The 27,226-nt window shown below is 39.6% G+C and overlaps 1 protein-coding gene across 4 annotated transcripts in view; it reads right to left on the bottom strand.

Moving 5' to 3' along the window:
• Positions 1-27,226, bottom strand: part of EXOC6 (exocyst complex component 6) — a 213,470-nt gene that overhangs the window by 33,645 nt on the left and 152,599 nt on the right. For all 4 annotated transcript variants that reach the window (XM_075216143.1, XM_075216146.1, XM_075216145.1 and 1 more), the window contains one exon: positions 13,468-13,541. In XM_075216143.1, coding sequence (XP_075072244.1) covers positions 13,468-13,541 — 74 coding nt within the window. The remainder of the gene's footprint in view (positions 1-13,467; positions 13,542-27,226) is intronic.

The raw sequence follows: 27,226 nt of genomic DNA on the forward strand, positions 1-27,226 counted from the left end.
AGATAACACACAAAGAGAGCTCCATTGCTAATTGTCATTGCTGAAATAGAATTAATAGGGCAGGTTTGGTCTTCTAAATCTGCATTCCCATAATGTACAGTGTTATATAGGTAACACACAAAGAGGAGAGCTCCATTGCTCTATTGCTAATTGTCATTGCTGAAATACAAATACTAGGCCTGGCAGGCTTTTCTTCTGACTTTGCAGTCAAATTGTACAGTGTTATTTAGGTTACTTTTTATCAATTTACACTTGGTTCCCCTCCACAATTGAGATTCACGTATACTACTGTGGTTGTGGCGCTTGAGAAGTATATACGTATACTTTTATTTTTACTGCAAATTTTCTGTTAAGAGTGTGGATATCTCTTTTCATTAAGCAAGCTTCCATATTTAGTAACGAGTCTCGTCAGGACCTTCCTGAACGTAGACACCCCAACTTTTATATCTTGACCGATCATGTAGTGTGCATGCACTCATGTTTACAATCTACATAGAATTTACAGAGTTGTGCTCTTTTCAGCTGATGCTAGCGATGAATGTCCCGGTGAATAAATGTAGAGAGTGTTGTGGATTGAAAAATTAATTTGTTCGTTCTGAGACAGAATGTTTCGTTTCAGAGTCACAGATAGCTATAACAAGGAGTTTTAATCAGTGTGATAATGTGACATTATTAAATGAATGCATATTGTGCTGTCATTCTCTGAAGACTAGAGGATCAGATGAAGAGCACAGATCTGAAGGTAAATCGTGTCAGTGTGTACGCATGAATCGCCAGACTGATCGGACCTTCAGTCGTAGGTACAATCGTTTGAGATAACACGTTGGTCGGAAAATTCTTCAGTGTGTACCTAGCCTAACCCATTTGTTTTTAAAACACCAAGCTGACTTGAAAGTTGCAACCAAATGTAATTATCTTGAAAAACTAATATACTCAGTATATTCGTTATATATAATGTGGAACTATTCTTGAAAGGAAATAAGCCAGCAAATACTCACTCGAATGGGAAAATTATTTTTAATTGCACGGACGACTTCCTATGCAGACAGCTAATAAAAAAACACTGCATAAAAAAGTTATTAAACAAAGTTAAAACAGCTTCCACACACATATAGTCATAGATTTTTATTTTATCAGCCTAGAAGTATTTTGTAGATAGTTTATATAGTAACCCCTTAAGTGAGGATCATAGAAGAGAAAAGCTACTTTCCTGCAGTAGAGGTGAAAGGGACAACGGGGATGTCATGACCTCATACACAACTCACCACAAGGCACAGCAGGAAGAAAATATAACCTTTAGAGTCCAGTCCGGCACACTTGTTACCAGTTGTATTCATATTTTAAGTCAAAAAAGATCTGGCCACAGTTTATGTCCTAAACAGGTCTAAAACATCACTGTAGAGATGTTTGGTTGAGAATCTTGAAATACATTCTTGTTTGTGCACTCCTCTAAATCAGACTTTGGAGCCCAGTCCTCATATAACCTCTATGGGCTCATACATATACAGGCTTTCAATAGCTATGTGGTTTTGCTATGTGTTAGTTTTGATGAAAATAAACCTACTTCTATTGTATCACTTGGATATGATGTGCATTGGAAATGAATATGTTTTATTTATTTATATTTTGTGAGTCCAAAGGCACCAAGCCAAATCACAAGAGAGCTAATAAATAACTGGCCAGTACTGAAGAAGAGATATTTTGACTGGCATTGTCCTTATTACCAAAATGTTTCCTAGAAACTCCTTTGTAAAGTTTTAAAAGTGATACGTTTATGGTTAAAATTTTAGATATTTGTGGTATTATGGATATAACCACACTAATAATATACCTTAAACAAATGATGTTATTATATGTAACTGTATCTCACATACTATTTGTCCCATCCCCTTATCGACCACTGACAGATCTTTTCTGCATGGAAGGGTGGGGTGCCTCTATATTGAATCACTCTGAACAAGTGCATACATTTACCTTTAACTTGACGGACTGCAGTCTTTTAGTTAACAATAACAAACTATAAAGATGTCACTGCTTGTTGTGATGAAAATAATGAATATGCTGTGCTTTCAACATGAACATGGAAAGGTCTAAAAACAACCTGAGGTCAACCAGAGAATTAGAATGTTCACAAGACAACAGTTAACAGACCCAACTACATTATAAGCAGCAACAAAACATGAGCGATGCAGAATACATACATATAACTTGTGGTTTAGTTGGTCTTTAAATAATAACAAATTCAACAGTACATACTACCTAAATATGTTGCTATTTCTGTGTGATATAATGTGAAGATACATTCTTCCTTTATATAAGTAGATCATTTTTGTCCTATTCTACATCATATGGATATTAGGGGGTGGGGGGGTATTCAATTAGGATTCGTGGCCGTGATTACAAGTGGCTGCACTTGTAAAGTGCCATTACGGTACCGGAACATCGCAGATTTCTGTGCGCAGAAATCCACAATGTTGCGGTACCGGGACCCGTGCAGCTGCGCGTATCCGCGGCCGCAAATGCTATCTGAATATGCTCCTAGAAGTCACCTAGGACAAGGGTGCAGACAGAGAGCTTTTATACAGGTCACATAAATCAGAGGTGACTTCTAATATCTCTCATCATTTACATTATTCCTTATAATACACAGGTTTTCCTAATGAACATTTAAATGATGACATCAGAACCCACAATTATAAGGGTAGACATCCAAACTCAGTGCTTACAGGTATTATTTGCAGGAGTTTATGCATATATTACCACCATTTGTCTTATATACATTGGAGTAAAACTTCTAGTTGAACAACATGTTACATTGTGAAAATACAATATGTCTCTTTTTGTGACCACATCATTGAATTAAGATATCCCGCTTTTTCCGTGATTCTATATTTCAGGTGCATGGTGCAGACATAGGTTGTCCAACAACTAAATAAGCAGAGGTATCGTTGCACTCTATTAGTAGTAGAAATTTTGACATCAATGTCAGATAACATCGAGGTCAAAACATAAAGAATTCCTTCCCATAGTTTCTTGGTTTCCATAAGAAGGTGTGAAGAAATACTACTAATTGGGATGGGAATCCAGGTCGAGCAGTCACCAGTAAACATTCCTCACAGCTCAATCCATCTCCTGAGATCAATTACAACTTCTCAAATGTGTTAAAAATTGTACATTGACCTTAACACTAAAAGATGTTGAAGGGTCCCCAGAACAAATACTCATTTTCCGAGTGTAGCAGCTGGAAGCTTTAAATGGTAGGGATTATTTTCATATGTACAGATTAGAGCCAAAGAAAAACACTTGCAAATAGGCTAAGCTTTGATATATGAAACTTTTTTTTGTCCTATGAAAGGTTTATTCTACTGAAAAACTAAAAACTACTCTTTAATGTGTGTGATTTTTCCAGACGTAATTTTAGGCAAAGATCATAATATAATGGTGAAAACATAATTTTACAAAGATCATGTGGATTACAGGGATATTATTATTAAAGCTGTATTTGATAACAATAATATAGAGGTTACATTGCTGAATGAAGCAAAGCCTTTCACATGTCTGGGACATTATAATTATACAATATTTACATTTAAAAAGCCAAAATTGTATGTCAAAAGGGCATTACACGAGGTTCTCAAAAGACCCAGGGCCCTAGCCAAACTCAGCTTTAGTCACTTCTACCATACACTTAGTATAAAGTTACAAGTGACACTAGTAAAGGATAGAGGATTTGTTGTATACTACTGCTAGAGTCATTTAACATCAATTAAAAAAATGAACCTTGGTTTCTGAGACTCGGGGCCTGGCCGACCTCCCTGAGGCTCAGTGGTCAAACTATGCAAACAAATGATGTTCTATGTGCTGCTTATCCTTTATACATGTTTAACTGAACTAAAATAAATAAAAATAAGTCTGATTTATATGGGCAGCATGGTGGCTTAGTGGTTAGCACAGCGCTGGGGTCATGAGTTCAATTCCCAACCATGGCCTTATCTTTGTGAAGTTTGTATGTTCTCCCTGTGTTTGCGTGGGTTTCCTCGGGGTGCTTCGGTTTCCTCCCACACTCCAAACTAGTAGGTTACTTGGCTGCTATCAAAATTGACGCTAGTGTCTCTCACAGTTAGGGAATTTAGACTGTAAGCTCCAATGGGGCAGGGACTGATGTGAATAAGTTCTCTGTACAGCGCTGCGGAATCAGTGGCGCTATATAAATAAATGGTGATGATGATGATTTATAAATTGGGTATTTTCTCTCTTTAAGCAAAGTAAACAAGCGGACAATGCAGTATGTATTGCAAGCTCATATTAACCAGCGTTAACACTGTTGTATTCCAATGACAATCACCAAACATTGTAATCAATAATTTAGGCAGCCATGATCTGTTCTGATGAGACGGAGAGGATCCTCCCTGTAGAGCAGGCTTAGACAACCTCTTCAGCTGTTGTGGACCAACTCCCACTTATTACTACATGTAAATAAATGTAGCAGGTAACTGAGCTTAACTTTGAGCTTTTCAGGTATAGCTACAACCTATAAAAGCATTATATTTTCCCTATGATTTCTGAAGTGAAGAGAATAATGCACCTTGGTCTTCTATGACCTGAATAAAAGTTTGTATTCTACAGCCTTGTGCTTTTATATAGCCTCAAATCGTCTCTAGGACTTCTAATATCCATATTATTTAAAGTAGTAAGTAATAGCATATATATCTGTGGGGGGCAGATACCGTGTTGTGTTATTATATGATTTCATCAAAGCTGTATTTCTTTCTTATGAAAGGTTTAAAAGTTAATCCTACCAAAACAAAACAAAATATTGTGGGTAGTATCAAGAAATATAAAATAAAGCACAACATCTTAGTTACCTGCGTTTCGCAATACCCCCATGCCTGTAACCTCATGCTTGTAGCGATTCATGAAATCCCTGCTTTGGCGAGCCTTATTTAAAACAACAAGTTTGTCAACCGCAGTCCTTTATTGTGCATGGGAAGTTCACAGAGGCGTGTTATTGTCAACACCACTGCTTGCTTAAAGCAGGCACAAAGCTGCAGGAAGGAGGATCTCCTGCAGGGGAACATTACAGGCATCAGGTGACCCGCCGAAAAAGGGGTATGGGCAAAGTCAGGTAAGTTAACTTATCGCACTTGAAGAGCAAGTAAAGTAGGTATTTGCCATTAATATGGATCAAAGGGCTGAATAATATACTGTATATGAAGTGACTGGATTGTTTATACGTCAATATATCCAGCATGCTTTCACTATTCAGCAGGAGGCAGAATAGTGAAAGTAGCTCCTCCCTCATGTTAGGTGGGAGGAGCTACCCTAGCACAGCTGCAGATTGGCAGACTTGCTTTGCAGAAATGCACTGCTTGGATTGGTGGATTCATACACAAGGGCAGGGCCAGTGACATCGCAGTAACTAAGATGAATAATCCATTTTCAACTTTTTGACCTGTACTTATAGGACAGCTTCCTAAAGAAGCTGTAATACATCGGAAAGTTAATACATTATAATAATAGTAAATAATAGTAAATAATAGTTATTAACACAGATGCAGCGGAATGTCAGGTTAACAACAGCGTATGGGTATTATTAACATTATGCTTTGGTTACATCTGAAAATATATATTCTCTATAATATATATATATATATATATATATATATATATATATATATATATATATATATACACACATACATGCCTTATCTGTGTGGAGTTTGTATGTTCCCCCCATGCATGGGTTTACTCCGGGTGCTCCGGTTTTCTCCCACACTCCAAAAAACATACTGGTAGGTTAATTGGCTGCTATCAAATTGACACAAGTCTCTCTCTCTCTCTCTCTGTGTATGTTTTAGACTGAATTTAGACTGTAAGCTCCAAGGGACTGATGTGAGGGAGTTCTCTGTACAGCGCTGCAGAATTAATGGTGCTATATAAATAAATGATGATGATGATTATATATATATATATATATATATATATATATATATATATATATATATATATATATATATTTATTTGATGTAATTGTCTTTTAATGCCTTTGATCTATTTTTTTAATACAATTATATATAGTTTGTTCTACATGACAACAATCTGCTACAACAGACTCTCCACTAGAGTACACTACTAGAACTATCAGGACTACTAAACAATGAGCACTTAAAATGCACCCATTACTAACTTACAGTGAATGTAAACATTTGACCTGAACCAATTTTCAGGGAAAGCAGTTTATCAACTCACTAGGAACCAGTGTCATCACTAAGGCACAAACACTGTTACCAACACAAGACAATAGCACCCAGTGCCACTTATTCCTAGTAAGTTAAAAGGTTGTATTCTTGGCTATGTATTTGTAAGCATTTCAGGATTAATAGGTACCAAAACAGACTTTTTAAATCCATTTGGCAATGACTTAAATTTATTAGTCAAAAAACACATTAAACATGTAAAATTAGCTACTCAACAAACTAGCATTTGAAAACACTTAGAAATACTTAGTAACCTCTATCTTTCCTCTGCAATGAGATAGTAAATTGCTCCTGAGTTTTCTCTTTCACCTCCTCTAAACATTACTCTTAGAAGTTAGTGGTGACTTATTACGCTCAGAGGTGCAGAAGAGCGAGCGTTACAAAAACAGCTACAAAGACAGCGGCGTTAGTGCTGGAAACAGTAGATGAGCTAGGATTTCTGTTAGAGGACTTTTCATTTGCAAATATATCACTTGTTAATACATGTGATGTTTTCTGTCTGGGATACCAAGTGTTCAGTTGTGCTTAAAAGTAAACAGTATTTTCACACATCTTACTTGTCCAGGCAGGTATAATACTCATTAACTTGTAAAAGGGGTTTGTAAACACAGAACAGATTATGGATTTGTCCATTTATATCACAGATCAATTGTGGAACTAGATAAAAGGATTTTAAAGGCTGCATTCTATAGTTCCAAGGCTGGGCACTAAAACCACAAATTGCAGCTATATCAAGTCCTAATTCTAATCCCAAATCTGGAGGAAGTGGGACTGAGCGGAGTGCTGGTGTTTTGCACAAAAATCCAAAAGCAATCTCTATCAAACATATACAATACAATATGATGGTAGACCTATACTTAAGTAATTGGATACAAAGTTGCAAATCTGCGCTAACCACGTAGCATTTTCTATACATGTGTTTTCACTCTGTAACCTGCACTAGACAGGTAAAAGCTGATTGGTTACTCACGGTTTAGTACAGATTGGCCTCTTTTAAGAATATTAAGAAACAGCTCACTGAGTGCTAGCCTCTGTCACTGTATAAATGCTGGATGATTTGCTGAGTCTTTATTTCAACACAAAAATATATGAGAAATATTGTTTTATCCTTGTATAGTGATGTAGAAGAGGTCATGTACTGTACAACTAGGATCTAACTCTTGTTACTTGAATCTCACAGTTATAAGATTACTGATCAGTCATTGCAGGGTTCTGCTATGTGTTCATATCCAATATACAAGATGCCCATTGTGACACCTCTGGCAGATTGTTGATGTATGTCAGAATGTTTGTGGTGTGTTAAATTAACTTTAAACTAGGTTATGGTGCAAATGTTTGTATAGCGATCTTACTGAGTATTACAGAGGTTTGCTTTCGCTGTATTACAAATAAATAAAACTATAGGATAACATTAAGCATACATAGCTATTAATAAACAGATAAACAATCAATTCCATTTAGTCTATACAATACTGGGCTCAGACAATGTTAATACTACACATTGAGGGGTATTCAATTGACCGCAAGTTGTTTTTTTTCCTGCAGCGTAAAGAGGAAAAAAAAAAACACACGCGGGTTTTTAACTGCTATAGCGACCGTTTTTAGTTAACGCAGCGTGAAAACTTGTGCAATTCAATTGAAAAAGAGGTAAAGCTGCCCCCGTGCGTTAATCACTGTGTTTGCGAGTTTTTAGAAGAGTGAAGGGGAGTTTTAACGCGGTCATGTATAACACAAAAAAAAGGATTGGCATACATTTTCATACATTAGATTGCATTACACAACCATTCTATTTGATAATATCTACATTACAGTACTTTCTTTAGCATATATTTTTATTTAACTATTTTTTACTAAAGAATCGTCTATATCATGTCAAAACACATTAGTACATACATATTTGTACCAAAAACATACATAAATATATTTAATTAGTGATTTTAGTTTTTTCCCCCCCATTATTTAGTCACAAGGAAATCAACTTTTACATGTTATGCATTACTGATAAACATAGTCTATCTTTTTTTTTTTCATTATTACATGATTTCAAATAGTTTTCTTAGGTTTTTTATTTTTATCACACTCCAAAGACGTGCTCAATAAAACAGCATATTTGCCTGTTTAAAGCGCCGCGTTAAAAAACAATTGAATAGCTTTTAACGCAGATGCCTCTCGCACACCCTATACCTTCAATAGTCCTTCTACTGGAGCGCTAGAGGACTGTTTCATGAAAAAAAACTGAGCGTTAAAAATGAAATTGAAACGCGAGTAAAGTTAACCCGCTCAAAAATTATAAAAAACAGCGTTAAAATGACTTAACGTGGTGTTAAAAAAATATCTTGCCATCAATTGAATTCCCCCCATTGCTGTAAGATGGAAAAACAGGTTGTTGAGATAACTGGCTTCCATTAACAAGCTTGTGATTGTCAGAGAGATCAAACTTTTTTCGTGCACAGGTCAAGTCTTCTTTTGGAGAAGAGGGAAATCCTGCTGATCTGACTTCTATGTCTGCTAAGGAGCCCATAGCTCCGGCTCTGCAGCCTGGCAGCCCAGACTTTCCTCGGTATCAGACTCTACCTGTCATCAGCTGCTCTGTGCAGAGCAGGACACATCAGGGGCCTGACCTGGGGGCGCTGTCCGGGTGGGCAGGTATACCCTGTGCTACTGGGCCAACTTCCTTATCTTTCATATGCTAGAACCAGGCAAGAGTATCACATTTTACCCAGAAAAACAGAAGCTTGACCTTTCCAAGGAATTTTACAAAAGGAATGGGCTCAGTTACTTTCCAACAAACACTTGGAAAAAAGCTGTCATTCAGCATATTAACGTGAGGGCATAACATGAAAACAAACACAAGAGGGTGGCGAGGTGACATTCCATAATGATGGGTAGATTGTAAATCTCTGCCGCTATATCTTAGGAAGGTTCCAAATGATATTCTCCAACAATGACAGAACATTCCACATTTCTACAAGATGCAGATATTTTATAGGTGACCCCCAACAATAGATCCTGCTCTCCCCATATTTTTATTTCTCCAGAGACAGAAACCGTCCTAAAAATAATATTGTACCGAGGTCCTTTCCTAATTCCTACACATGTACAGATTTTTAATAAATTAATCAATCTCTGTTTCCCAAATTACAGAGTTTTGTGACACTTAATTTTTTTTATCCCATGAAACACAACTACAAAAACACAACAGTTACAAATGTATAATAAATAACACACAAAAACAATCTGATTAAATAAATAACAAAACTAACAGTTATCATGTAATTAATGCTTTACTTTCATATAAAAATAATTGATTGATTCTGTCCATAACAGTACTTTACCCTTTTATAAGCCGTTCACATATTCCTAAAATTGCTGGCACACATCCACGCTGGCATTGATAGAAATCAATGTGTTCTTACACACTGCGTGGGGATGACTTCTCTATACATTAGTGCTGTCACTTGTATCACAGAACAAGCAGCTGCGGGGAACAATGGATTGTACAATGTAGAGCCCCCATACAGAAATCTTCTTCTTATGACCCTTATCATACAATACAGGACCAATGGTATCTGACCAGTGAACAATATAATAAAATAACTATAGTCTATTTCTCTCTGGGCCTCCAAGCAAACCTTGGCTAGTGTCGCTATAGAATCTCAGGTCCCCCGTTCTGTGCATGTTCAGAAGAGGAATCTGCCACTATATATATGTATATATATATATATACACACATTCACACATTATTGCCATGGGTGCAAATTACATAATTAAAAAGCGACATATATATATATATATATATATATATATATATATATTCCTCTCTTCTCTCCCCCATGTCTCAACTGGCTCCCCTTGTGCCTGTTCTGTTTACCCTCCCTTAGGATGTAAGCTCGCATGAACAGGGCCCTCTTCCCTCCTGTCCCCTTACCTGTTCTTCTGCTCCGCCTTTATTGCATTAGCGTGCCTGGTGTTTCTGAAGTATTACTATTTTTTTGTTTATTGTTCTGTACTGTTTCACCCTGTATAGTCTACTGTTTGTATGATGTATGGCGCTGCGGAACTCTTGTGGCGCTAACAAATAAATGAAAATAATAATAAATATATATATATATATGAAAACAGGGATACTCTGCACTCTCCAAACACATAATCAATGCTATATCAAGTACTGTTCAATATTAAAAACAGGGAATGTTAGTTCCACATATTGCAATATATGTTTAAGCTGTTTAAGAGTTGGTCAGCTTAAACATATATTGCAATATGTGGAACTAACATTCCCTGTTTTTAATATAGAACAGTACTTGATATAGCATTGATTATGTGTTTAGAGAGTGCAGAGTATCCCTGTTTTCTTGTCTATACAATGTGGGCAACCCCCTCTTGCACCCCAGTCTGTACATGGTGAGTGCAGAGGACCTATGTCAGTTTTTTTTATATATATATATATATATATATATATATATATATATATATATATATATATTTATTTTTCTTCCCCATGGATGGAAATTATTGTGATGTTTTGTAAATCCATTGCTATGTATGATAATAGCAGTCAGAACGGTCATGCTGCAAACAGGGGAGCGCCACAATTTTAGACAATAGCTGTCAGTCAATTAATTTCAGGATATGTTTCCACCTCTCAGCAGTACCTGCTCTTTTTTATATTATTTTCTATGGAAAATGCAATTAACTGGTAAATAAAATGGCGATATTTATTATAATATGGGAGGAAAAATATTTGTACCGGCAATTATACTTGTCACGTTGCTTATAGTGCAAAGATTGATGGAGTGGTGTAAGGTGTATGTTGCTGGCTGGACTGAACAAACTCATCTTATTGAAGTAATTTGGGATTCCGATGTACACTGTACACATCAGCTGTGTGGGGCTGCCCAGGTTCCAAGACACAGTCTGCCATAAATAGTAAGGTTCATCTAACAGTGAAAAACCCCTTTACATTTATCCAAGCTGCACTGGACTGATTAACACCCTTGTATGCTATCAAATTAGCTTTATTTTACTCCACTCCACAGTAATCTTCAGCAATCATACAACATAAGCATTTGTCTAACAGAGACAAAAATGCTGCTTCAATGTAACAAAATATCTGAAGCACTAACTCTGGTGATAGAGACGGGATCCTGGGCTGTGGTTTCATCACGTTGCTGAATGGAAGTAGCAAAACCCCAATATTTAAACCATCTTCTAACTTCTTTACGATAAAAGAACAGATGCCCCAAAAGAACAAGCAAATGATGTATTTTTAACGTACAAATGTAAAAACTTCTTGCGCTTCAATTGTCCACTGTTCTTACTAAGTGATCCATTTTGTCAACTCTAACCTTTCTGCTCAATTTTTTTTCTTAAACAGAGTTTCTCGTTTCGGCCTATAAGACTCAGGGGAGAAAAATAATTTCACTTACCCCGACACCAGACCCAATAAAGCCCAGGAGGCTCTTAACAATGTAACTTAAGTGTTTGCAAAGTTTTTTTCTAAGTCTTGGTGTCAGTTTCCCTCCCTTAAAGAAAGATTGTGGGTAACCTTTGAATACCTTGTCTGAAAGAAGTGGCAAGCGTGTTAGCAATTCAATCTATACAATCTAAATTTCACACATTAATGTGTTTATTTCGCAGTCCACCAACTAGAAGAAAAACCCACACAACTTTTATTGTTTACGAGTTGTCAGATGTTAAATTAACAAACATAATGCTGTTCAATGTGTACTTATAATAGTGTAATCGTTAGTTAACATGATTCATGGTGCGCAGTGTAAGAGAACATACGAACTACACACAGATAGGGCCGTGATCCCAGCGCTGTAAGGCAGCAATGCTAACCACTGTGCTAACAAAATGGCTGCACCTTTGCTGTTTGGTCACACATATTTGTGGTTAAATTATATCACACAGCCTCAAGAGCATCTGTTGCCTCTACGCGTTTAAATAATTATTGGACAACATGCAAACATGTTCAGACTGGTTTTATTAAAAAGGTGACTTATGTCAGTACACTAAATAAAATCTGCCCTAGTAAATTTGTACACAGTTTTGGCACAGCTATAATATAAAAGGGTCAGTATTTTCAGTCAGAAACAAAATTAATCTTTTCAGTATAATAGAGCGTGAGATATAAATTAATAGTTAAATTGTGCCAAACAAGAAAATTTATGTGTATTTTCAGAACCAAACATATTTGTCCTAGTAGAAACCTGTTTTCCGTACACATTGCAGAACATAAAGCTACGGCACAAAATTTTTGATTGGAGACAGCATAGAGCCAATCAGAACCTCTTGTCGTGGGTTTCAAGAGACAGATGGTTGTTAATTAACAAAGTACAATGAATGCACTGGTATGGAACGTTTTACGTATACCATGAAATTGTAAATGCTATCAAATGTTGCTGCAAAAGGGATCAATCAATATTTATGGTATATTGATTTTTTGAACAAAAAGCCCAAAAAAAAAGAAAAAGACAAAAGCAATATATATATATATATATATATATATATATATATATATATATACACACACACACACACACACACACACACTCTCTACACTCAAATGCTGTGTATTACTGAGCTGCAAATGTACATTTATTAACTTGAGGTGTTTATACTGTAAATAATAGCAGGCATTGTTTGTGTGACAGCTTTGCAGACTGCTGCACTTTGTGGATCCATACTCAGGGGCAGAGCCGGTGATGTCACAGGGAGCGAAATGACTAAATTTTCAGCTATTTGACCTGTATGAGATCCTATTTGGACATGGTCCTAAAGATGTGGGAGGAACTTGTAATGGTGTGGGAAGGCATCAGAGCCTAAGACCCTATGGGGCCCTAGACAAGATCATTTCTGGCGCCTCCCCGCCACCGCCCTCTGTTTGTCCTAAAAACCACACATAAAATAGAGCGTCAGTGGAAAATCTACATAACACTGGGTGCTGTACTTTACCTTCAAGTTTCCTATCGGGACAATTACGTTTTGAAGTTTAACATTCTTAAAAACTTGTAAATATTAATGGAGTGACTCAAACACAGAGCGTGAATTACTACCGGGATGCAACCTATTAACAAATAAATAAAAGTTTGGGAGCCAAAAGCAGGCCTTTGAAGGCCAATTAGGGCCAGCAGACTACAAGTTAAGAGAACTGATGTAGAGAGACAGCTATAAAATATGGATGAATAAGAGAGATTTGTCTTACTTGTCTGAGGTCAATGAACGCTAACAGCAGGGTGTCTTCCTGGAATCCCGGTACAGGGTCAGAACTGGCAAACACTGCAAAGGCAAATACAGATGCATGTTACTCGCAGTACACTGGTAAATGTTACATAGAATAACCATTATTATAAATGATATCAGTACCTGACCCTGGTTACAAAACAAACGTAACAGAGACGTGAGTACTGTATGTTTCCAACTATATATACACAAATATATGTATTATAAAATAAGAAAAAAATCTATTTATCTTAATGCAAAATTTCTTTTTTTTCCTCTCCCTTTGGACTATGTTGAAACAAGACAAAGGGACAAGGGCATTGCTGGATTGGAAAAACATATTTGGTACTTGGACTATATGTCAAAAGTTTTGTCTTTATGGATTTTTAGAACAAGATCAAGGTGTATGTACTTTGTTCTATTAAACTATATTGTTTTTTAAATGTGTGGGTTTATTTTTTACTGATTTGGGTATATAGGACAGCAGGGGAGGGCAGACAGATTTTAGCCTGGGGATCAAGACTCGATTCAGCAGTCTATTAGGAGCATTTTAAAGGAAAAAAAATGCTGGTGGCCCAGTGACCCTGCCCAAGGTAGTCCATTATGGGGCTGATCCAGGGGGCAGATGTGCCCCTGATCCCAGCCGAACCTGCCCCTGATGATCGTACTTCTGGGATTCCAATTTCTCAGTACCCAGTCACCACCGCCCATAGAGTCTGTAGGGGCCACAGCACTTTCAGCAGAGGTGGAGAGTGTGGCACCTTTTCTTTCCTCCCTCACCTAAGAGAGGCATCCAGCTCTGCGGTGACCACCCCCAAGCTTCTGGTCTCCCAGTCACAGAGATAATCAGCCCAGGTTGGCTGGGGATGGATACAGGATCAGCGCTGTCCAGCTTCAGCAGCTGCGTAGTATATATCACAGATTGGTAAGTGGGACATTGCTGGACTGCTTCCATTGCACATTCGTAAATACCATGAGACACAGCTGAACTGCCTGTTACTGCCTTGTACACTACTGATTAGGAAACCACCCCTGTGACAGCCATAGCAGTTATTACCGCTTGCTAGTAAGGACACCTTTAAGACTTGGGTATACATCCCATTGAGCTATTCTGTGATAGCAGCACATGGCTACTTGGCGCAGCTTGCTACATACACATGTGTTTCCACCTTACAGTGTATTTAGACACGTTGCATCATCACACACATATCAGTGTATAGATGCTGAATAAGTATCTATAGATGTCTTCTGGAAAATGCAGTCAGCATTCAAAATATTGTATAGCAAAATAAGCGTGTCGAAATGTACCTTGAAAAGGTATCTCGAACTCCTGAGCGCTAGCGACAATTACTGGCTGCTTGGTCGCATTAGACAGCTGTCAGTAAACTATAAAGAAAGTAACTTTAACTCTTAATTCCTATCATTAAAGAATGGTGGATATTTTTAGATTACAATTGTTGCCATTTATAGAATATGGTCATACACTGCATTGTTACCTAGATGGCGGGGGGTGGAGGTATATTTAAATATCCAAAAAAAGCTAATGCAAATCTTTCATACAAAACAATCATGAAAGATAATTCTACATATTACACTTTATGAAAGCTTACCCCGGCATTCACTGGAAGAGTTGTATTACTTGTAGTAGAGCAAAGCAAAGCATGTTTGAATGCTAGTGATACAAATATTAGGACAATCCTAATCTTCAGTAGGTGCGCCATCTGTCTAGCAAGTCACCCCTGAGACATCTAACGTTACATTCTTATAAGCTCCAATCCCCACCCCTTGAACCTCTGCAGGGAACTAAAAATGAAAATCAGCCATGCCAGGAGGTTTGTGGTGAATGCAGTACCTGATTGGTCAAGAGCTGTGGCAACCCAATCAGATGCTGATTGCATACAGACCTCCCATTCACAGGACAATGCAAGCTATAGACGGTAGTAGCCCTCCATCGCTGGAAGCTTTCTCACTTCCCTGATCGCAATTGGTGGAAGCGGATTATACGTTAAAGACCAGGAGCAAGCAACACCGGCAAATAGCTATATGAGGATAGCAACTTCTAGAGAGGAGGTGCAGCTATGGTAGGAGTAAGCAACCAGCTGTATAAGTTCCAACTTGCATCACTGTAGGTGGCCTACTGAGGGAACACAGCTGATATGATGATGCTTTCAGATGACATTCATTTACCTGGTTAAATGCTAACACAATAAAAGCAACCCTATTAAACTTATTTACAATAGTACAAAGGGCCCATTCAATTTCACTTATATTAACTTTATTAATTAAGGTGTATGATCCATGTAAAAATGTAATTGTGCAAATTGCTAAACATACCATATACAAATCTGTATTCTTAACATGTAAGCTATTCACCCCCCTCCCCCAATTACATTACATTTTCAAGAGCTTTTCTGCTCAAAGTTCAAAAACATGTAATATGCTATTATCATGGAAAGAGCTTATTGATGCCCCAAGGGGAATGATTACAGAAGGATTTTGAATGATACTAATTCCTAAGCTGTCAACATATTTTAAACATCTGCTTTTGTTATAGCGTTTGCTCAATAAAAAGCCTACCTCTAGCGAGACAGCAATTAAAATACATTCTTAAAGGTGGGAGCAAGCTTAGCATGCTCACGTCAGGTGTAAGCCTCTAAGCACCAGCCTGGAATGCGATTTTCTATCTCTAAAATGGATGTCAGCATAGAGAAGTCTGGGGCGAGTGCTTTATAGGAGTAGGTCCTTCATGTCTTTAGGAAAAAACCCTTAACGGCAAATTAAAGTTAAATAGAAGTTAGGATTAGCCAAATTGTAGTGTCTGTCAAAATGAGAGCTGCCCATAACAAAACGGCTGCGTGTCTGAAGTTGTGGCTTAAGCGTGTTTCTTAAAGTGTAAGTTCATACAGCGAGGCAGCCATAGTCATCACACCACAGTCATATCACTAGTGTCTAGTAAATGTACTGCCAGCATTCCCATCAATAGGGCTGCCTACACTGTGTCTAGGACACATAGACTTTACATAACATCTCCAGCTCTTGCAAAGACCAGTGATGCTCTACTGGTATTATGTGTCATATTCACTATCCCACTCATTTTTGTCTTAGATAAAATAGAAATATATTTACACTATGACTACTAAGTGATAATATAAAGTATATCTACAAATTAAATATCAGAAATCCTGGATGCCGGACGTACAGGGCCTGTAGAGGTTCCTCTTTGTTTGCTATTATACAAAGCCTAGCCCATTCTGGTGGCCACTATACAAAACTGAGACTCCTGTTATAAAGCAGACCTCCAGTCTGGTGGTTACTGTACAGCACACCTCCAGTCTGGTGTTTAGTGTACATCATATAGAATGTAAGCTTGCGAGCAGGGTTCTCTTACCTCTCTGTCTGTATGTATTACCCAGTATTGCCTTATAAATGTTTGTTCCCAATTGTAAAGCGCTACGGAATTTGCTGGCGCTATATAAATAAATGTTGATGATCATACCTCCAGTCTGGTGGTTACTGTACAGCAGACCTCCAGTCTGGTGGTTACTGTACAGCAGACCTCCAGTCTGGTGGGAGTGTACATCATACCTCCAGTCTGATGGTTACTGTACAGCAGACCTCTATTCTGGTGGTTACTGTACAGCAAACCTCCATTCTGGTGGGTACTGTACATCCTACCTCTATTCTGGTGGTTAGTGTACAGCAGACCTCCAGTCTGATGGTAACTGTACAGCAGACCTCCAGTCTGGTGGTTAGTATACATCATACCTCCAGTCTGGTGGTTAGTGTACAGCATACCTCTAGCCTGGTGGTTAGTCTACAGCAGACCTCTAATCTGGTGGTTAGTGTACAGCATACCTCTAGCCTGGTGGTTAGTCTACAGCAGACCTCTAATATGGTGGTTAGTGTACAGCATACCTCTAGCCTGGTGGTTAGTGTACAGCAGACCTCTAGCCTGGTGGTTAGTGTACAGCAGACCTCTAATCTGGTGGTTAGTGTACAGCATACCTCCGGTCTGGTGCTTAGTATACATCATACCTCCGGTCTGGTGGTTACTGTACAGCATAGCTTCAGTCTGGTGGTTAGTGTACAGCAGACCTCCAGTCTGGTGGTTAGTGTACAGCATACCTGCAATCTTTTGGTTAGTGTACAGCAGACCTGCAGTCTGGTGGTTAGTGTACAGCAGACCTCCAGTCTGGTGGTTAGTGTACAGCATACCTTCAGTTTGGTGGTTAGTATACTGCATACCTCTAGTCTGGTGGTTAGTATACTGCATACCTCTAATCTGGTGGTTAGTCTACTGCATACCTCTAATCTGGTAGTTAGTGTACAATATACCTCCAATCTGGTAGTTAGTGTACAGCCTCAAATCTAGTGATTAGTGTATAAAATACCTCAAACATGGTGGCTACTGGATGACAGTCTTCAATCTGGGTGCTAGTATGTAGCAGACATCGAATCTGGCGGCTAATGTCCAATAGACTTGCTCCCCCCCCCCTTTCCATATGATTAACTTACTGTCTTCCCAGGATCTCACTCTGCTACTTGCTCGTTTGTAAGGGAAAAAGCAACCAAATAACTTATTACAGATAGCTTCTAGTGCACTAATAAGGTAAAAGTGTCAGACAGGAAACTCTGGGTCTGATGCCAAGTTGGACGTACGTCTGTTAGTGTAGCGCAAATAATGAAAATTTCCACTGTGCATGCCCAAAAAGAGAGTGCAAGGATATGTGGGAATGATGCACGCATATGCGGGCTCCCATCTCAGACTCGCAGTCCCTTACACCTGTGAAATAGTAAAACAAGGGTAGGCAAGAGTAAAGTGAGTACAGTAAGTGCATGTACATGTAAATGTAGCATGCCCCTTGGACACATCTCCAGATATGCTTCTTAGAGACGTATCTTTTGCGGGTACCTGAGGCTGCGTATTAGCAGACCGGTCAGAGTGCCCATGCTGACCCCTGTCCACCGCCGAAAGCGTCTACAATGGGCACATGATTGTTAGAACTAGACCATGGAGCAGTGGAAGAAGGTGGCCTGGTCTGATGAATCGCATTTCCTTTTACATCATGTGGACAGCCGGGTGCATGTGCGTCGTTTACCTGGGGAAGAGATGGCACCAGGATGTACTATGGGAAGAAGGTAAGCCAGCAAAGGCAATGTGATGCTCTGGGCATTGTTTTGCTGGGAAACCAAAGGTCCTGGCATTCATGTGGATGTTACTTTGACACGTACCGCTTAACTTAACATTGTATTAGACCAAGTACACCCCTTCATGGCAATGATATTCCCTGATGGCAGTGGCCTCTTTCAGCGGATAATGCACCGGCCACACTGCACAAATTGTTCAGGAATGATTTGAGGAACATGACAGAGTTCAAAGTGTTGACTTGGTCTCCAAATTCCCCAGATCTTAATCCGATCGAGCATCTGTGGGATGTGCTCCAAATACAGGTCTGAGCCATAGAGGCCCCACCTTGCAACTTACAGGACTTAAGGATCTGCTACTAACGTCTTGGTGCCAGATACCATCCACGGGTCAGAGCAGTTTTGATTGGCATGACGGGCACCAACGCAATATTAGGCAGGTGGTTTTAATGCTGTGGCTGATCGGTGTATTATGTCAAGCAGCGGCCGTCTACTCTAATCTCATATTTGTCATTTCCAGTTGGACTAATGCAGGAAAATAGATTGGATTAGTAAAGTGGTAAATAACGGACTGATTACTCCTGTGCAAACATTCTCTAATTACTTGTCCAATACATCAGGACTAACAATTACCAATCAAGTTAAAATCAAAGTGATTCCATGGCCTTCAAAGCATACTTGCCAACATTAAAAACCTGTGGCAAATAAAGGGGGAATGTGGCTACACAAACGGCGCCATTTTGGCCAACACCTCTACGAAATGTTGTAACTTACATTGTTATGAAGTATGAAAAATATATATGTTAGGAATTCCACAATACCATATTTATTATAACAGTTGTGGCCAGAGGTGGCATCTCCCTGCTGTATGAAATGCCTTTAATACTTTGTGTTCTACAGCTTTTTCTCCCTCCATCCACGGAAAACCCAATCTATCTGCTCACCATTCACTCTTCTTCCCTTTCTCACAAGTTTGGCTATTCCTTTATCCTGTGTATATTAAAACAGCAGTGATTGGTGCAATAGAGGAAGCTTGCTGAATTCAGAGCTCAGCAAATATGGCTGCCACCTAAGATGGTCTCCACATAGAAAGCTTGTCGGCTAGTCAAGGCAAAAACAAAATTGAATGTAAATAAATGTAAAGAAATTAAATTTATTAAATACTTGTTGTGAACAAACTCTTATTGTAGCTCCCCTGCCTATCCACCTGGTGTCAGCTGATTCCCTAGGTGTCTAAAACAGCTAAGGCTTTGGGAGTACTTGCCTTTAACAGACTCCACCCAGGTAAAAAGCATAACTATGATCATGTTAAAATTCAAACTGAATTCATGTTTGTATTTAACGCAGGACTGGCCAGAAGATGAATACTTTGGCTGGAGTCGGTCAGCGTAACATGTATTGCAATATGTGGAACTTGAAGTAGCTGGAATAGCACTAATTAATGTCTTTGTGGAGGATCAGAGTCTTCTAGCCATAGGAAAAACACAGACTGGATATTCACTCAAACTGACCTCTCCAAAATACAATTAAATAAAAAAAAATATGAAATTAGAATGCCTATGTATGTGCTTGGTTGACAACTTGAACATAATTTAGTGTATATTCTGCTACTAAATAACCTTCACTGTCCATACGGATCTGCATCTGACATGTGGTACATTCCTGTGCTAGAAAGTGATCCATTGTGACAACAATGCAGAGTAGTGGTGGCTTATAACAACAAATACCTCAGAACTATTTCCTGGAGTTTGTAAAGGAAAAACAATTGAGCATGAAGATGTAGCAGTCATCACGGCCATAATGCAAAGCTGTCAGGTCATTTCTCTCTGGCAATAATAAAACATTCCAGAGGAACATAGCAGTAGTAAACAGATGAGGAAACAAGTTTTACGGGACACAAGAAAGACAAAAGTGCATCGTATCTGCCTTATATCCTACCCTGGGGAGGGACTAATCATGTGATCTCTTCCATACAGATGGCCATGCATAATTTATTCTTCAATTAAACACACCTGCCTATATGTATGCCATCACAACACATCATAAATCATACAATGCAGTCTGAAATATCTTCTTTTTTTAATATATAATGCAGTCACATATACATAGCCTCTGTGCATATCGCCATAAATACAAGCTGGAAGCCCGCACAGAATGGAAAGACATGTCAGCTGACATGAGTTATTTGATAATTCCCTACAACTCATGACCACGTTTCCTTAAACATGAGGTAAATAAGGCTGAGGCTAAAGATTCAGAATTTGGAAACAACAATAAATCTTTTATTTGCGCACTCAAACAGTTATCTCATTAATAGGTGTTAATGACTGGTTGTTCAGTATGGGACATTGCTGAAAACTTGCGCAAAGGAAAAAATGTTTTTGGCCATAGCAACCAAACAGACTACATATTTTTTTTGGTGCAGTGTAAAAATCAAATCAAATATCTATTTGCCTGTACACCAGCAGAGAGAACTGGGTGGCAGATTCAACCTCCTACTTAGTATGTAAAAAGTGAGCACAGCTCCTGAGAGAAGAGGCCAATGAGGACACCCGGCTACTACGCCCCACTCTCACTGCTGTGACGGCTAAGAGAGGATGTCTCTCCTGGCTGCCCCTTTACTGCATCTATTCATTGCCTTTGTATGTGGTCGGTGATACAATGGAGAATTGTCAGTGAGGGCAACACATAGCCCAATATGGTCTTATAATGAGGAAGACTGAGACAGATTTCTCATGCAACAATATCTGGGGGAAACATAGTGTACTGAATTCATTTTCAAATGATTAAAATGTTCTGCATTAAGGGTTCTATACTAAATACTGGAGCGAGTGTTTGATCTCTTACAGCTTTATAAGGCACTTATCAATACAGACTGACTGGAGTTATTTAGAACCGACATACAACTCTTTGCTGCCCTTAGAATATCATCCATTGGGGCAGCACGGAGGCTAAGTGGTTAGCACTTCTGACTCACAGCGCTGGGGTCATGAGTTCAATTCCCGACCATGGCCTTATCTGTGTGGAGTTTGTATGTTCTCCCCGTGTTTGCGTGGGTTTCCTCCGGGTGCTCTGGTTTCCTCCCACACTCCAAAAACATACTAGTAGGTTAGTTAATTGGCCGCTATCAAAATTTACCCTAGTGTCCCTCTCTCTCTGTGTGTCTGTGTATGTTAGGGAATTTAGACTGTAAGCTCCAATGGGGCAGGGACTGATGTGAATGAGTTCTCTGTACAGCGCTGCGGAATCAGTGTTGATATATAAATAAATGATGATGATGATCCATATCCATTCAATGTCAATCACACTCTTTTCATGCAGATAAAACGCAAACATTTGTATATCCTTTTTTGTTTCACATCTCAAATGTAAAGCGTTCTGGAATTTGCAGGCGTCATATAAATAAATGATGATGATGATATTTCATATTTGCATAGTTTTTCTAGATAAAGAAAACCTGGGTGGAACAAGAAACATAAGACAAACTTCGACCAACACAACCACACACACAAAATAAATAGTTTAAGTTAGTTTTTTTCAGTATTCTTGGCTCAGGTTTAGAAAGATGTTCTGTCAAATATGTGACAATATCAGTGTTCTTAAGGCCAATGTCCATGACAGATACGCATTAATAATCTCTGATGATTTAACGCTTATAAACAGAGCATAGTAACTCTAAGATCCTTTTACAGCAGTTTGCAAACTACAAAAAATGATAAAAAATAGTTCAGCGGTCATTAAATTCTGCACATTAAAATGTAGAATGCTGTAGAACACACCTCCCCTTCTGTGTCTGTAAAACCTAAAAAGCCATTTATCAATACAGTAGGAAGCTACCTGCCATTTGTGAGTTATTTGCACACTCTGAGTGCTAATGGAACTGTCACCATTGTAGCCATTAATCCCAAAATGTCAAAGGAGAAAAGCTGGAGGAGGCCAATGAGAAAGGTTATAAATCACAAGGAACACAGGGATGCACAGAATGCGCCTGACAGACCTTATGAATGAAATCCAACAACAAAAGCAGCTTTTAGTTCCACATTTACTCCTATGTGATACAATTCTGGTTCAACAAAATCATTTTCTTGCTGCAAAAAGTAACTGTCATTAAAATAATTCATAATTTGTCTTTTGTTAGTATATATTTTGTTGTTGTGTATTTAAATGCATAATATTCCCTGCTCATCAATCAAAGTCAGTATCCTAGGATGGTATCTTCAGCTATTGTGTAACATTCACTCTCAGTTTTCTCTCATTCAGGGAAGGGCAGGGTACAAAAGGCATTTAAAACAAACCATTAAAGGTTCATACATCAGATGAAGCCTCAGTATTCTCATTTAATACCAGTAATTGGAAAATATTGCCGATATTAAAAAGGCGTTAATTGTATCTGCATTTGTATAGGCCCATCTAAGACGTACTGCTTAGTGTTCCAAGAGACACACAAATGTGAATAAAGTAAGAGTACAAAGTCATATAAGATGTTGGATGTTATATTAGATGTTAAAGCGCTACGGAATATGTTGGCGCTATATAAATAAATGATGATGATGATGGCTGGATATACCTGCGATGCAAAGAGTGGAATGACGATGCTCTGTGTTGCGTCTGAACACACTGATCAGTTGCATCTTCTCAAATCCACTCCCTCTCTTGCTCTTTTCCTATTAGCTGACTTTCACAGTTGGGTTTCACTACGCGTTTCTCCTGCCAAAATATTGTGCCGCTGAAATCGATGCTTTCATGTCAGTCTGTCTCACTAGCGTCTGTTGAAAAATGTTGTGTGCCGCATTCTGACAGAATGATTAAATTGCTTCTTTTTATAATTGCCCATCTAAAGTAAATGTAAACTACCGAGTGCCTGTCACTCAGTGATTACATTGCTCAAATCTCTCATTTTATAAGTCAGGATTTTTCAGCTGAGATTTTCAAGCTCCAGTGTTTTCTCACCTATGTGACATAACCCTTGTTATAGTATATTACAGTGAAACCTGTATCTGGGTTTTATCCTTACTTTACCATATCACTTGACCCCACCTCTGTCGTGGGTTACTGTCATAGAATCACTGCATCCCGAAATCAGTTCCCGGGATATCTCCTTACTGTACGACAATGCTGCCCAAGTTCTTGAATTTAGAGGGCCACATTTTTTGTCCCAACATGGTATTTAGTTGGACTGCATAAGAAATGTATATGAATAGTAAATTGTGTATAATAGTCCAAAGTGCATTGAGAAAATTTTAAGCAGCATGAATGGTAACAAAGTATAGATCCAGTGTACTGTGCTTATGGCAGATAAGTAATCTGCATGTGTAATACAGAACTAAACTAAATACTGTTCAATATCCACCAGTGACCAGGATTACATACTAATGGCGACCATACACATCCCAGCATACCGGTCTTCTGCCTAATATAATACCCTGTGTTCAGCATAAAAAATCTCATGCCCACCAAACACAGCCCCATGTACAACATAACAGTCTTATGACAAACCCAAACTCATGTCCAACACACATAGCACCACATCCTCATGCCATTCATACCCAAACCTGAGCCCAGCTCATGGCCACCAGACTCGTACCCAACATATACTGCCTGTGCCCTGCATAAAAGCCTCATGCCCACCACAGACCTATGCACAGCATAATAGCTTCATACCCAGCAGCCCAATTGCCACCATACATAGCCCAGTGCTCAGCCTTACATACTCATGGCCACTATATCCCCGCTGCTCAACCTCACGTCCATTAGTTTCATATCTACCATGTACTTCCTTTTGCTGTCCCTAACCTAGACAGTCACATGTCAACATATCACCCCATCCCCATGCCTCCATGTAGAGTGCCCGCCTAATTACCATCCACAGTGTTTTCTGGATGGGTGCTTGAGTCTTAGGAACTCATTCACATGACCATACGCCTACATGTTACACACAGTTATTAACGTATTATAGCAGTGCATCTAGATCAAGCCTGGCATCAAAACATTACCTATGATAGGTTCATACTACTGATACTTGGGTGAGACTATCTGAAGTGGATTTTACGCTGCCTCTTGGCTGCCCATGCTGACCGCGGCTTTTGACGTCTTCCTTGGTAGTCTTATGTACATTGAAGCCAGTTTGCCTTTAACTTTGTTTTGGACCGCAATATGTTTTCGGAATCCATTAATGTACCGTCTTGACCAGATGTTTCTGACTTGGGTTTGCTTTATACGATTTGTTGGTCTGTTGACTAGATGCAACTATACTGCTAGAACACACCTGGGGCTCTTTTTGTTTTTTTTTTCATTTTCTCATTCAAAATAACACAGAATACATCATTGTTGCATCTTATTTACACCTCAGTTGTGTAGCAGAAAATATTCCCAATATATCATTGGCAGTGGCGTCTCTTCCACCATGCAAGTAACTTTTGAATAGTGTATGAGTTATAATACTGAAGAGGTTATGTGAGGTTGTGTGGAAGGGAAGTTTGAATACGAGAATACATCCAAATTACTGCAGAATCATTAAAAAGATGAATAGTACATGTTGCAATATATCGTAAAATATTCATATCCCCCAATTGATAATAAGATATTATTGCTATTAACAATTTCTGCTGCCTTCTGGTAGAACAATAAGGAAATATTAAACTTGACTCTAAGCTATCTACTTAGATAGCTTAGCAGAAGGTTTCAGCTGACAGATCAATTCAGCTTGAAAAGAGTAGTAGTAGTTTAAGCTCTAACATTTCATTCCCTTTCCTTATTCACTACAATAGAACTTGACAGGTAACTAGGACTACTGTTACTGTGTTCATATTGTGTTCAGTGGTGAGCAGTGGTGTGTAGTGGTGAGCAGTGGTGTACAGTCGTGAGTAGTGGTGTACTGTGGTGAGCGGAGGGTGGTGTGCAGTGATGTACAGTGGTGTGTAGTGGTGAGCAGTGGTGTACAGTGGTGAGTAGTGGTGTGCAGTGATGTACAGTGGTGTGTAGTGGTGAGCAGTGGTGTACAGTGGTGAGTAGTGGTGTACTGTGGTGAGCGGAGGGTGGTGTGCAGTGATGTACAGTGGTGTGTAGTGGTGTGTAGTGGTGAGCAGTGGTGTACAGTCGTGAGTAGTGGTGTACTGTGGTGAGCGGAGGGTGGTGTGCAGTGATGTACAGTGGTGTGTAGTGGTGAGCAGTGGTGTACAGTGGTGAGCAGTGGTGAGCGGAGGGTGGTGTGCAGTGATGTACAGTGGTGTGTAGTGGTGAGCAGTGGTGTACAGTGGTGAGTAGTGGTGTACTGTGGTGAGCGGAGGGTGGTGTGCAGTGATGTACAGTGGTGTACAATGGTGAGTAGTGGTGTGTAGTGGTGAGCAGTGGTGTACAGTCGTGAGTAGTGGTGTACTGTGGTGAGCGGAGGGTGGTGTGCAGTGATGTACAGTGGTGTACAATGGTGAGTAGTGGTGTTCAATGGTGAGTAGTAGTAAGCAGCGGTGTGCAGTGATGTACAGTGGTGTGTATTGGTGAGCAGTGATGTATAGTGGTGAGCAGTGGTGTACTGTGGTGAGTGGTGGTGTACAGTAGTGAACTGTGAGTGGTGGCGTACAGTGGTGATTGGTGGTGTACTGTGGTGAGCGATGGTGTACAATGGTGAGTAGTGGTGTACTGTGGTGAGCGGTGGTATACAGTGGTGAGCAGTGGTGTACAGTGGTGAGCGGTGGTGTGCAGTGGTGAGCAGTGATGTACAGTGGTATTGGTGAACAGTGGTGTGCAGTGGTGTGCAGTGATGTACAGTGGTGAGCGGTGGTGTACTGTACTGAGCGGTGGTGTACAGTGGTGTACTGTGATGAGTGGTGGTGTACTGTAGTGAGCAATTGTGAGTGGTGGTGTAAAGTGGTGAATGGTAGTGTACTGTGGTGAGTGATGGTGTACAGTGGTGAGCAGTAGTGTACAGTGCTGAGCAGTGGTGTACAGTGGGGAGTGGTGGTGAGCAGTGATTTACATTGGTGAGTGGTGGTGTACAGTCGTGAGCGGTGGTGCACATTGGTGAGTGGTGGTGTACAGTGGTGAGCGGTGGTGTACAGTGGTGAGCGGTGGTGCACAGTGGTGAGCGGTGGTGTACAGTGGTGAGCGGTGGTGCACAGTGGTGAGCGGTGGTGTACAGTGGTGAGCGGTGGTGCACAGTGGTGAGTGGTGGTGCACAGTGGTGAGCGGTGGTGTACAGTGGTGAGCGGTGGTGTACAGTGGTGAGCGGTGGTGAGCGGTGGTGTACAGTGGTGAGCGGTGGTGTACATTGGTGAGTGGTGGTGTACAGTGGTGAGCGGTGGTGTACAGTGGTGAGCGGTGGTGTACAGTGGTGAGTGGTGGTGTACAGTGGTGAGCGGTGGTGCACATTGGTGAGTGGTGGTGTACAGTGGTGAGCGGTGGTGCACAGTGGTGAGTGGTGGTGTACAGTGGTGAGCGGTGGTGTACAGTGGTGAGTGGTGGTGTACAGTGGTGAGCGGTGGTGCACAGTGGTGAGTGGTGGTGTACAGTGGTGAGCGGTGGTGCACAGTGGTGAGCGGTGGTGTACAGTGGTGAGCGGTGGTGCACATTGGTGAGTGGTGGTGTACAGTGGTGAGCGGTGG

This window comes from Mixophyes fleayi, chromosome 6 (assembly GCF_038048845.1).
Source record: "Mixophyes fleayi isolate aMixFle1 chromosome 6, aMixFle1.hap1, whole genome shotgun sequence".
Taxonomy (NCBI): Eukaryota; Metazoa; Chordata; class Amphibia; order Anura; family Limnodynastidae; genus Mixophyes; species Mixophyes fleayi.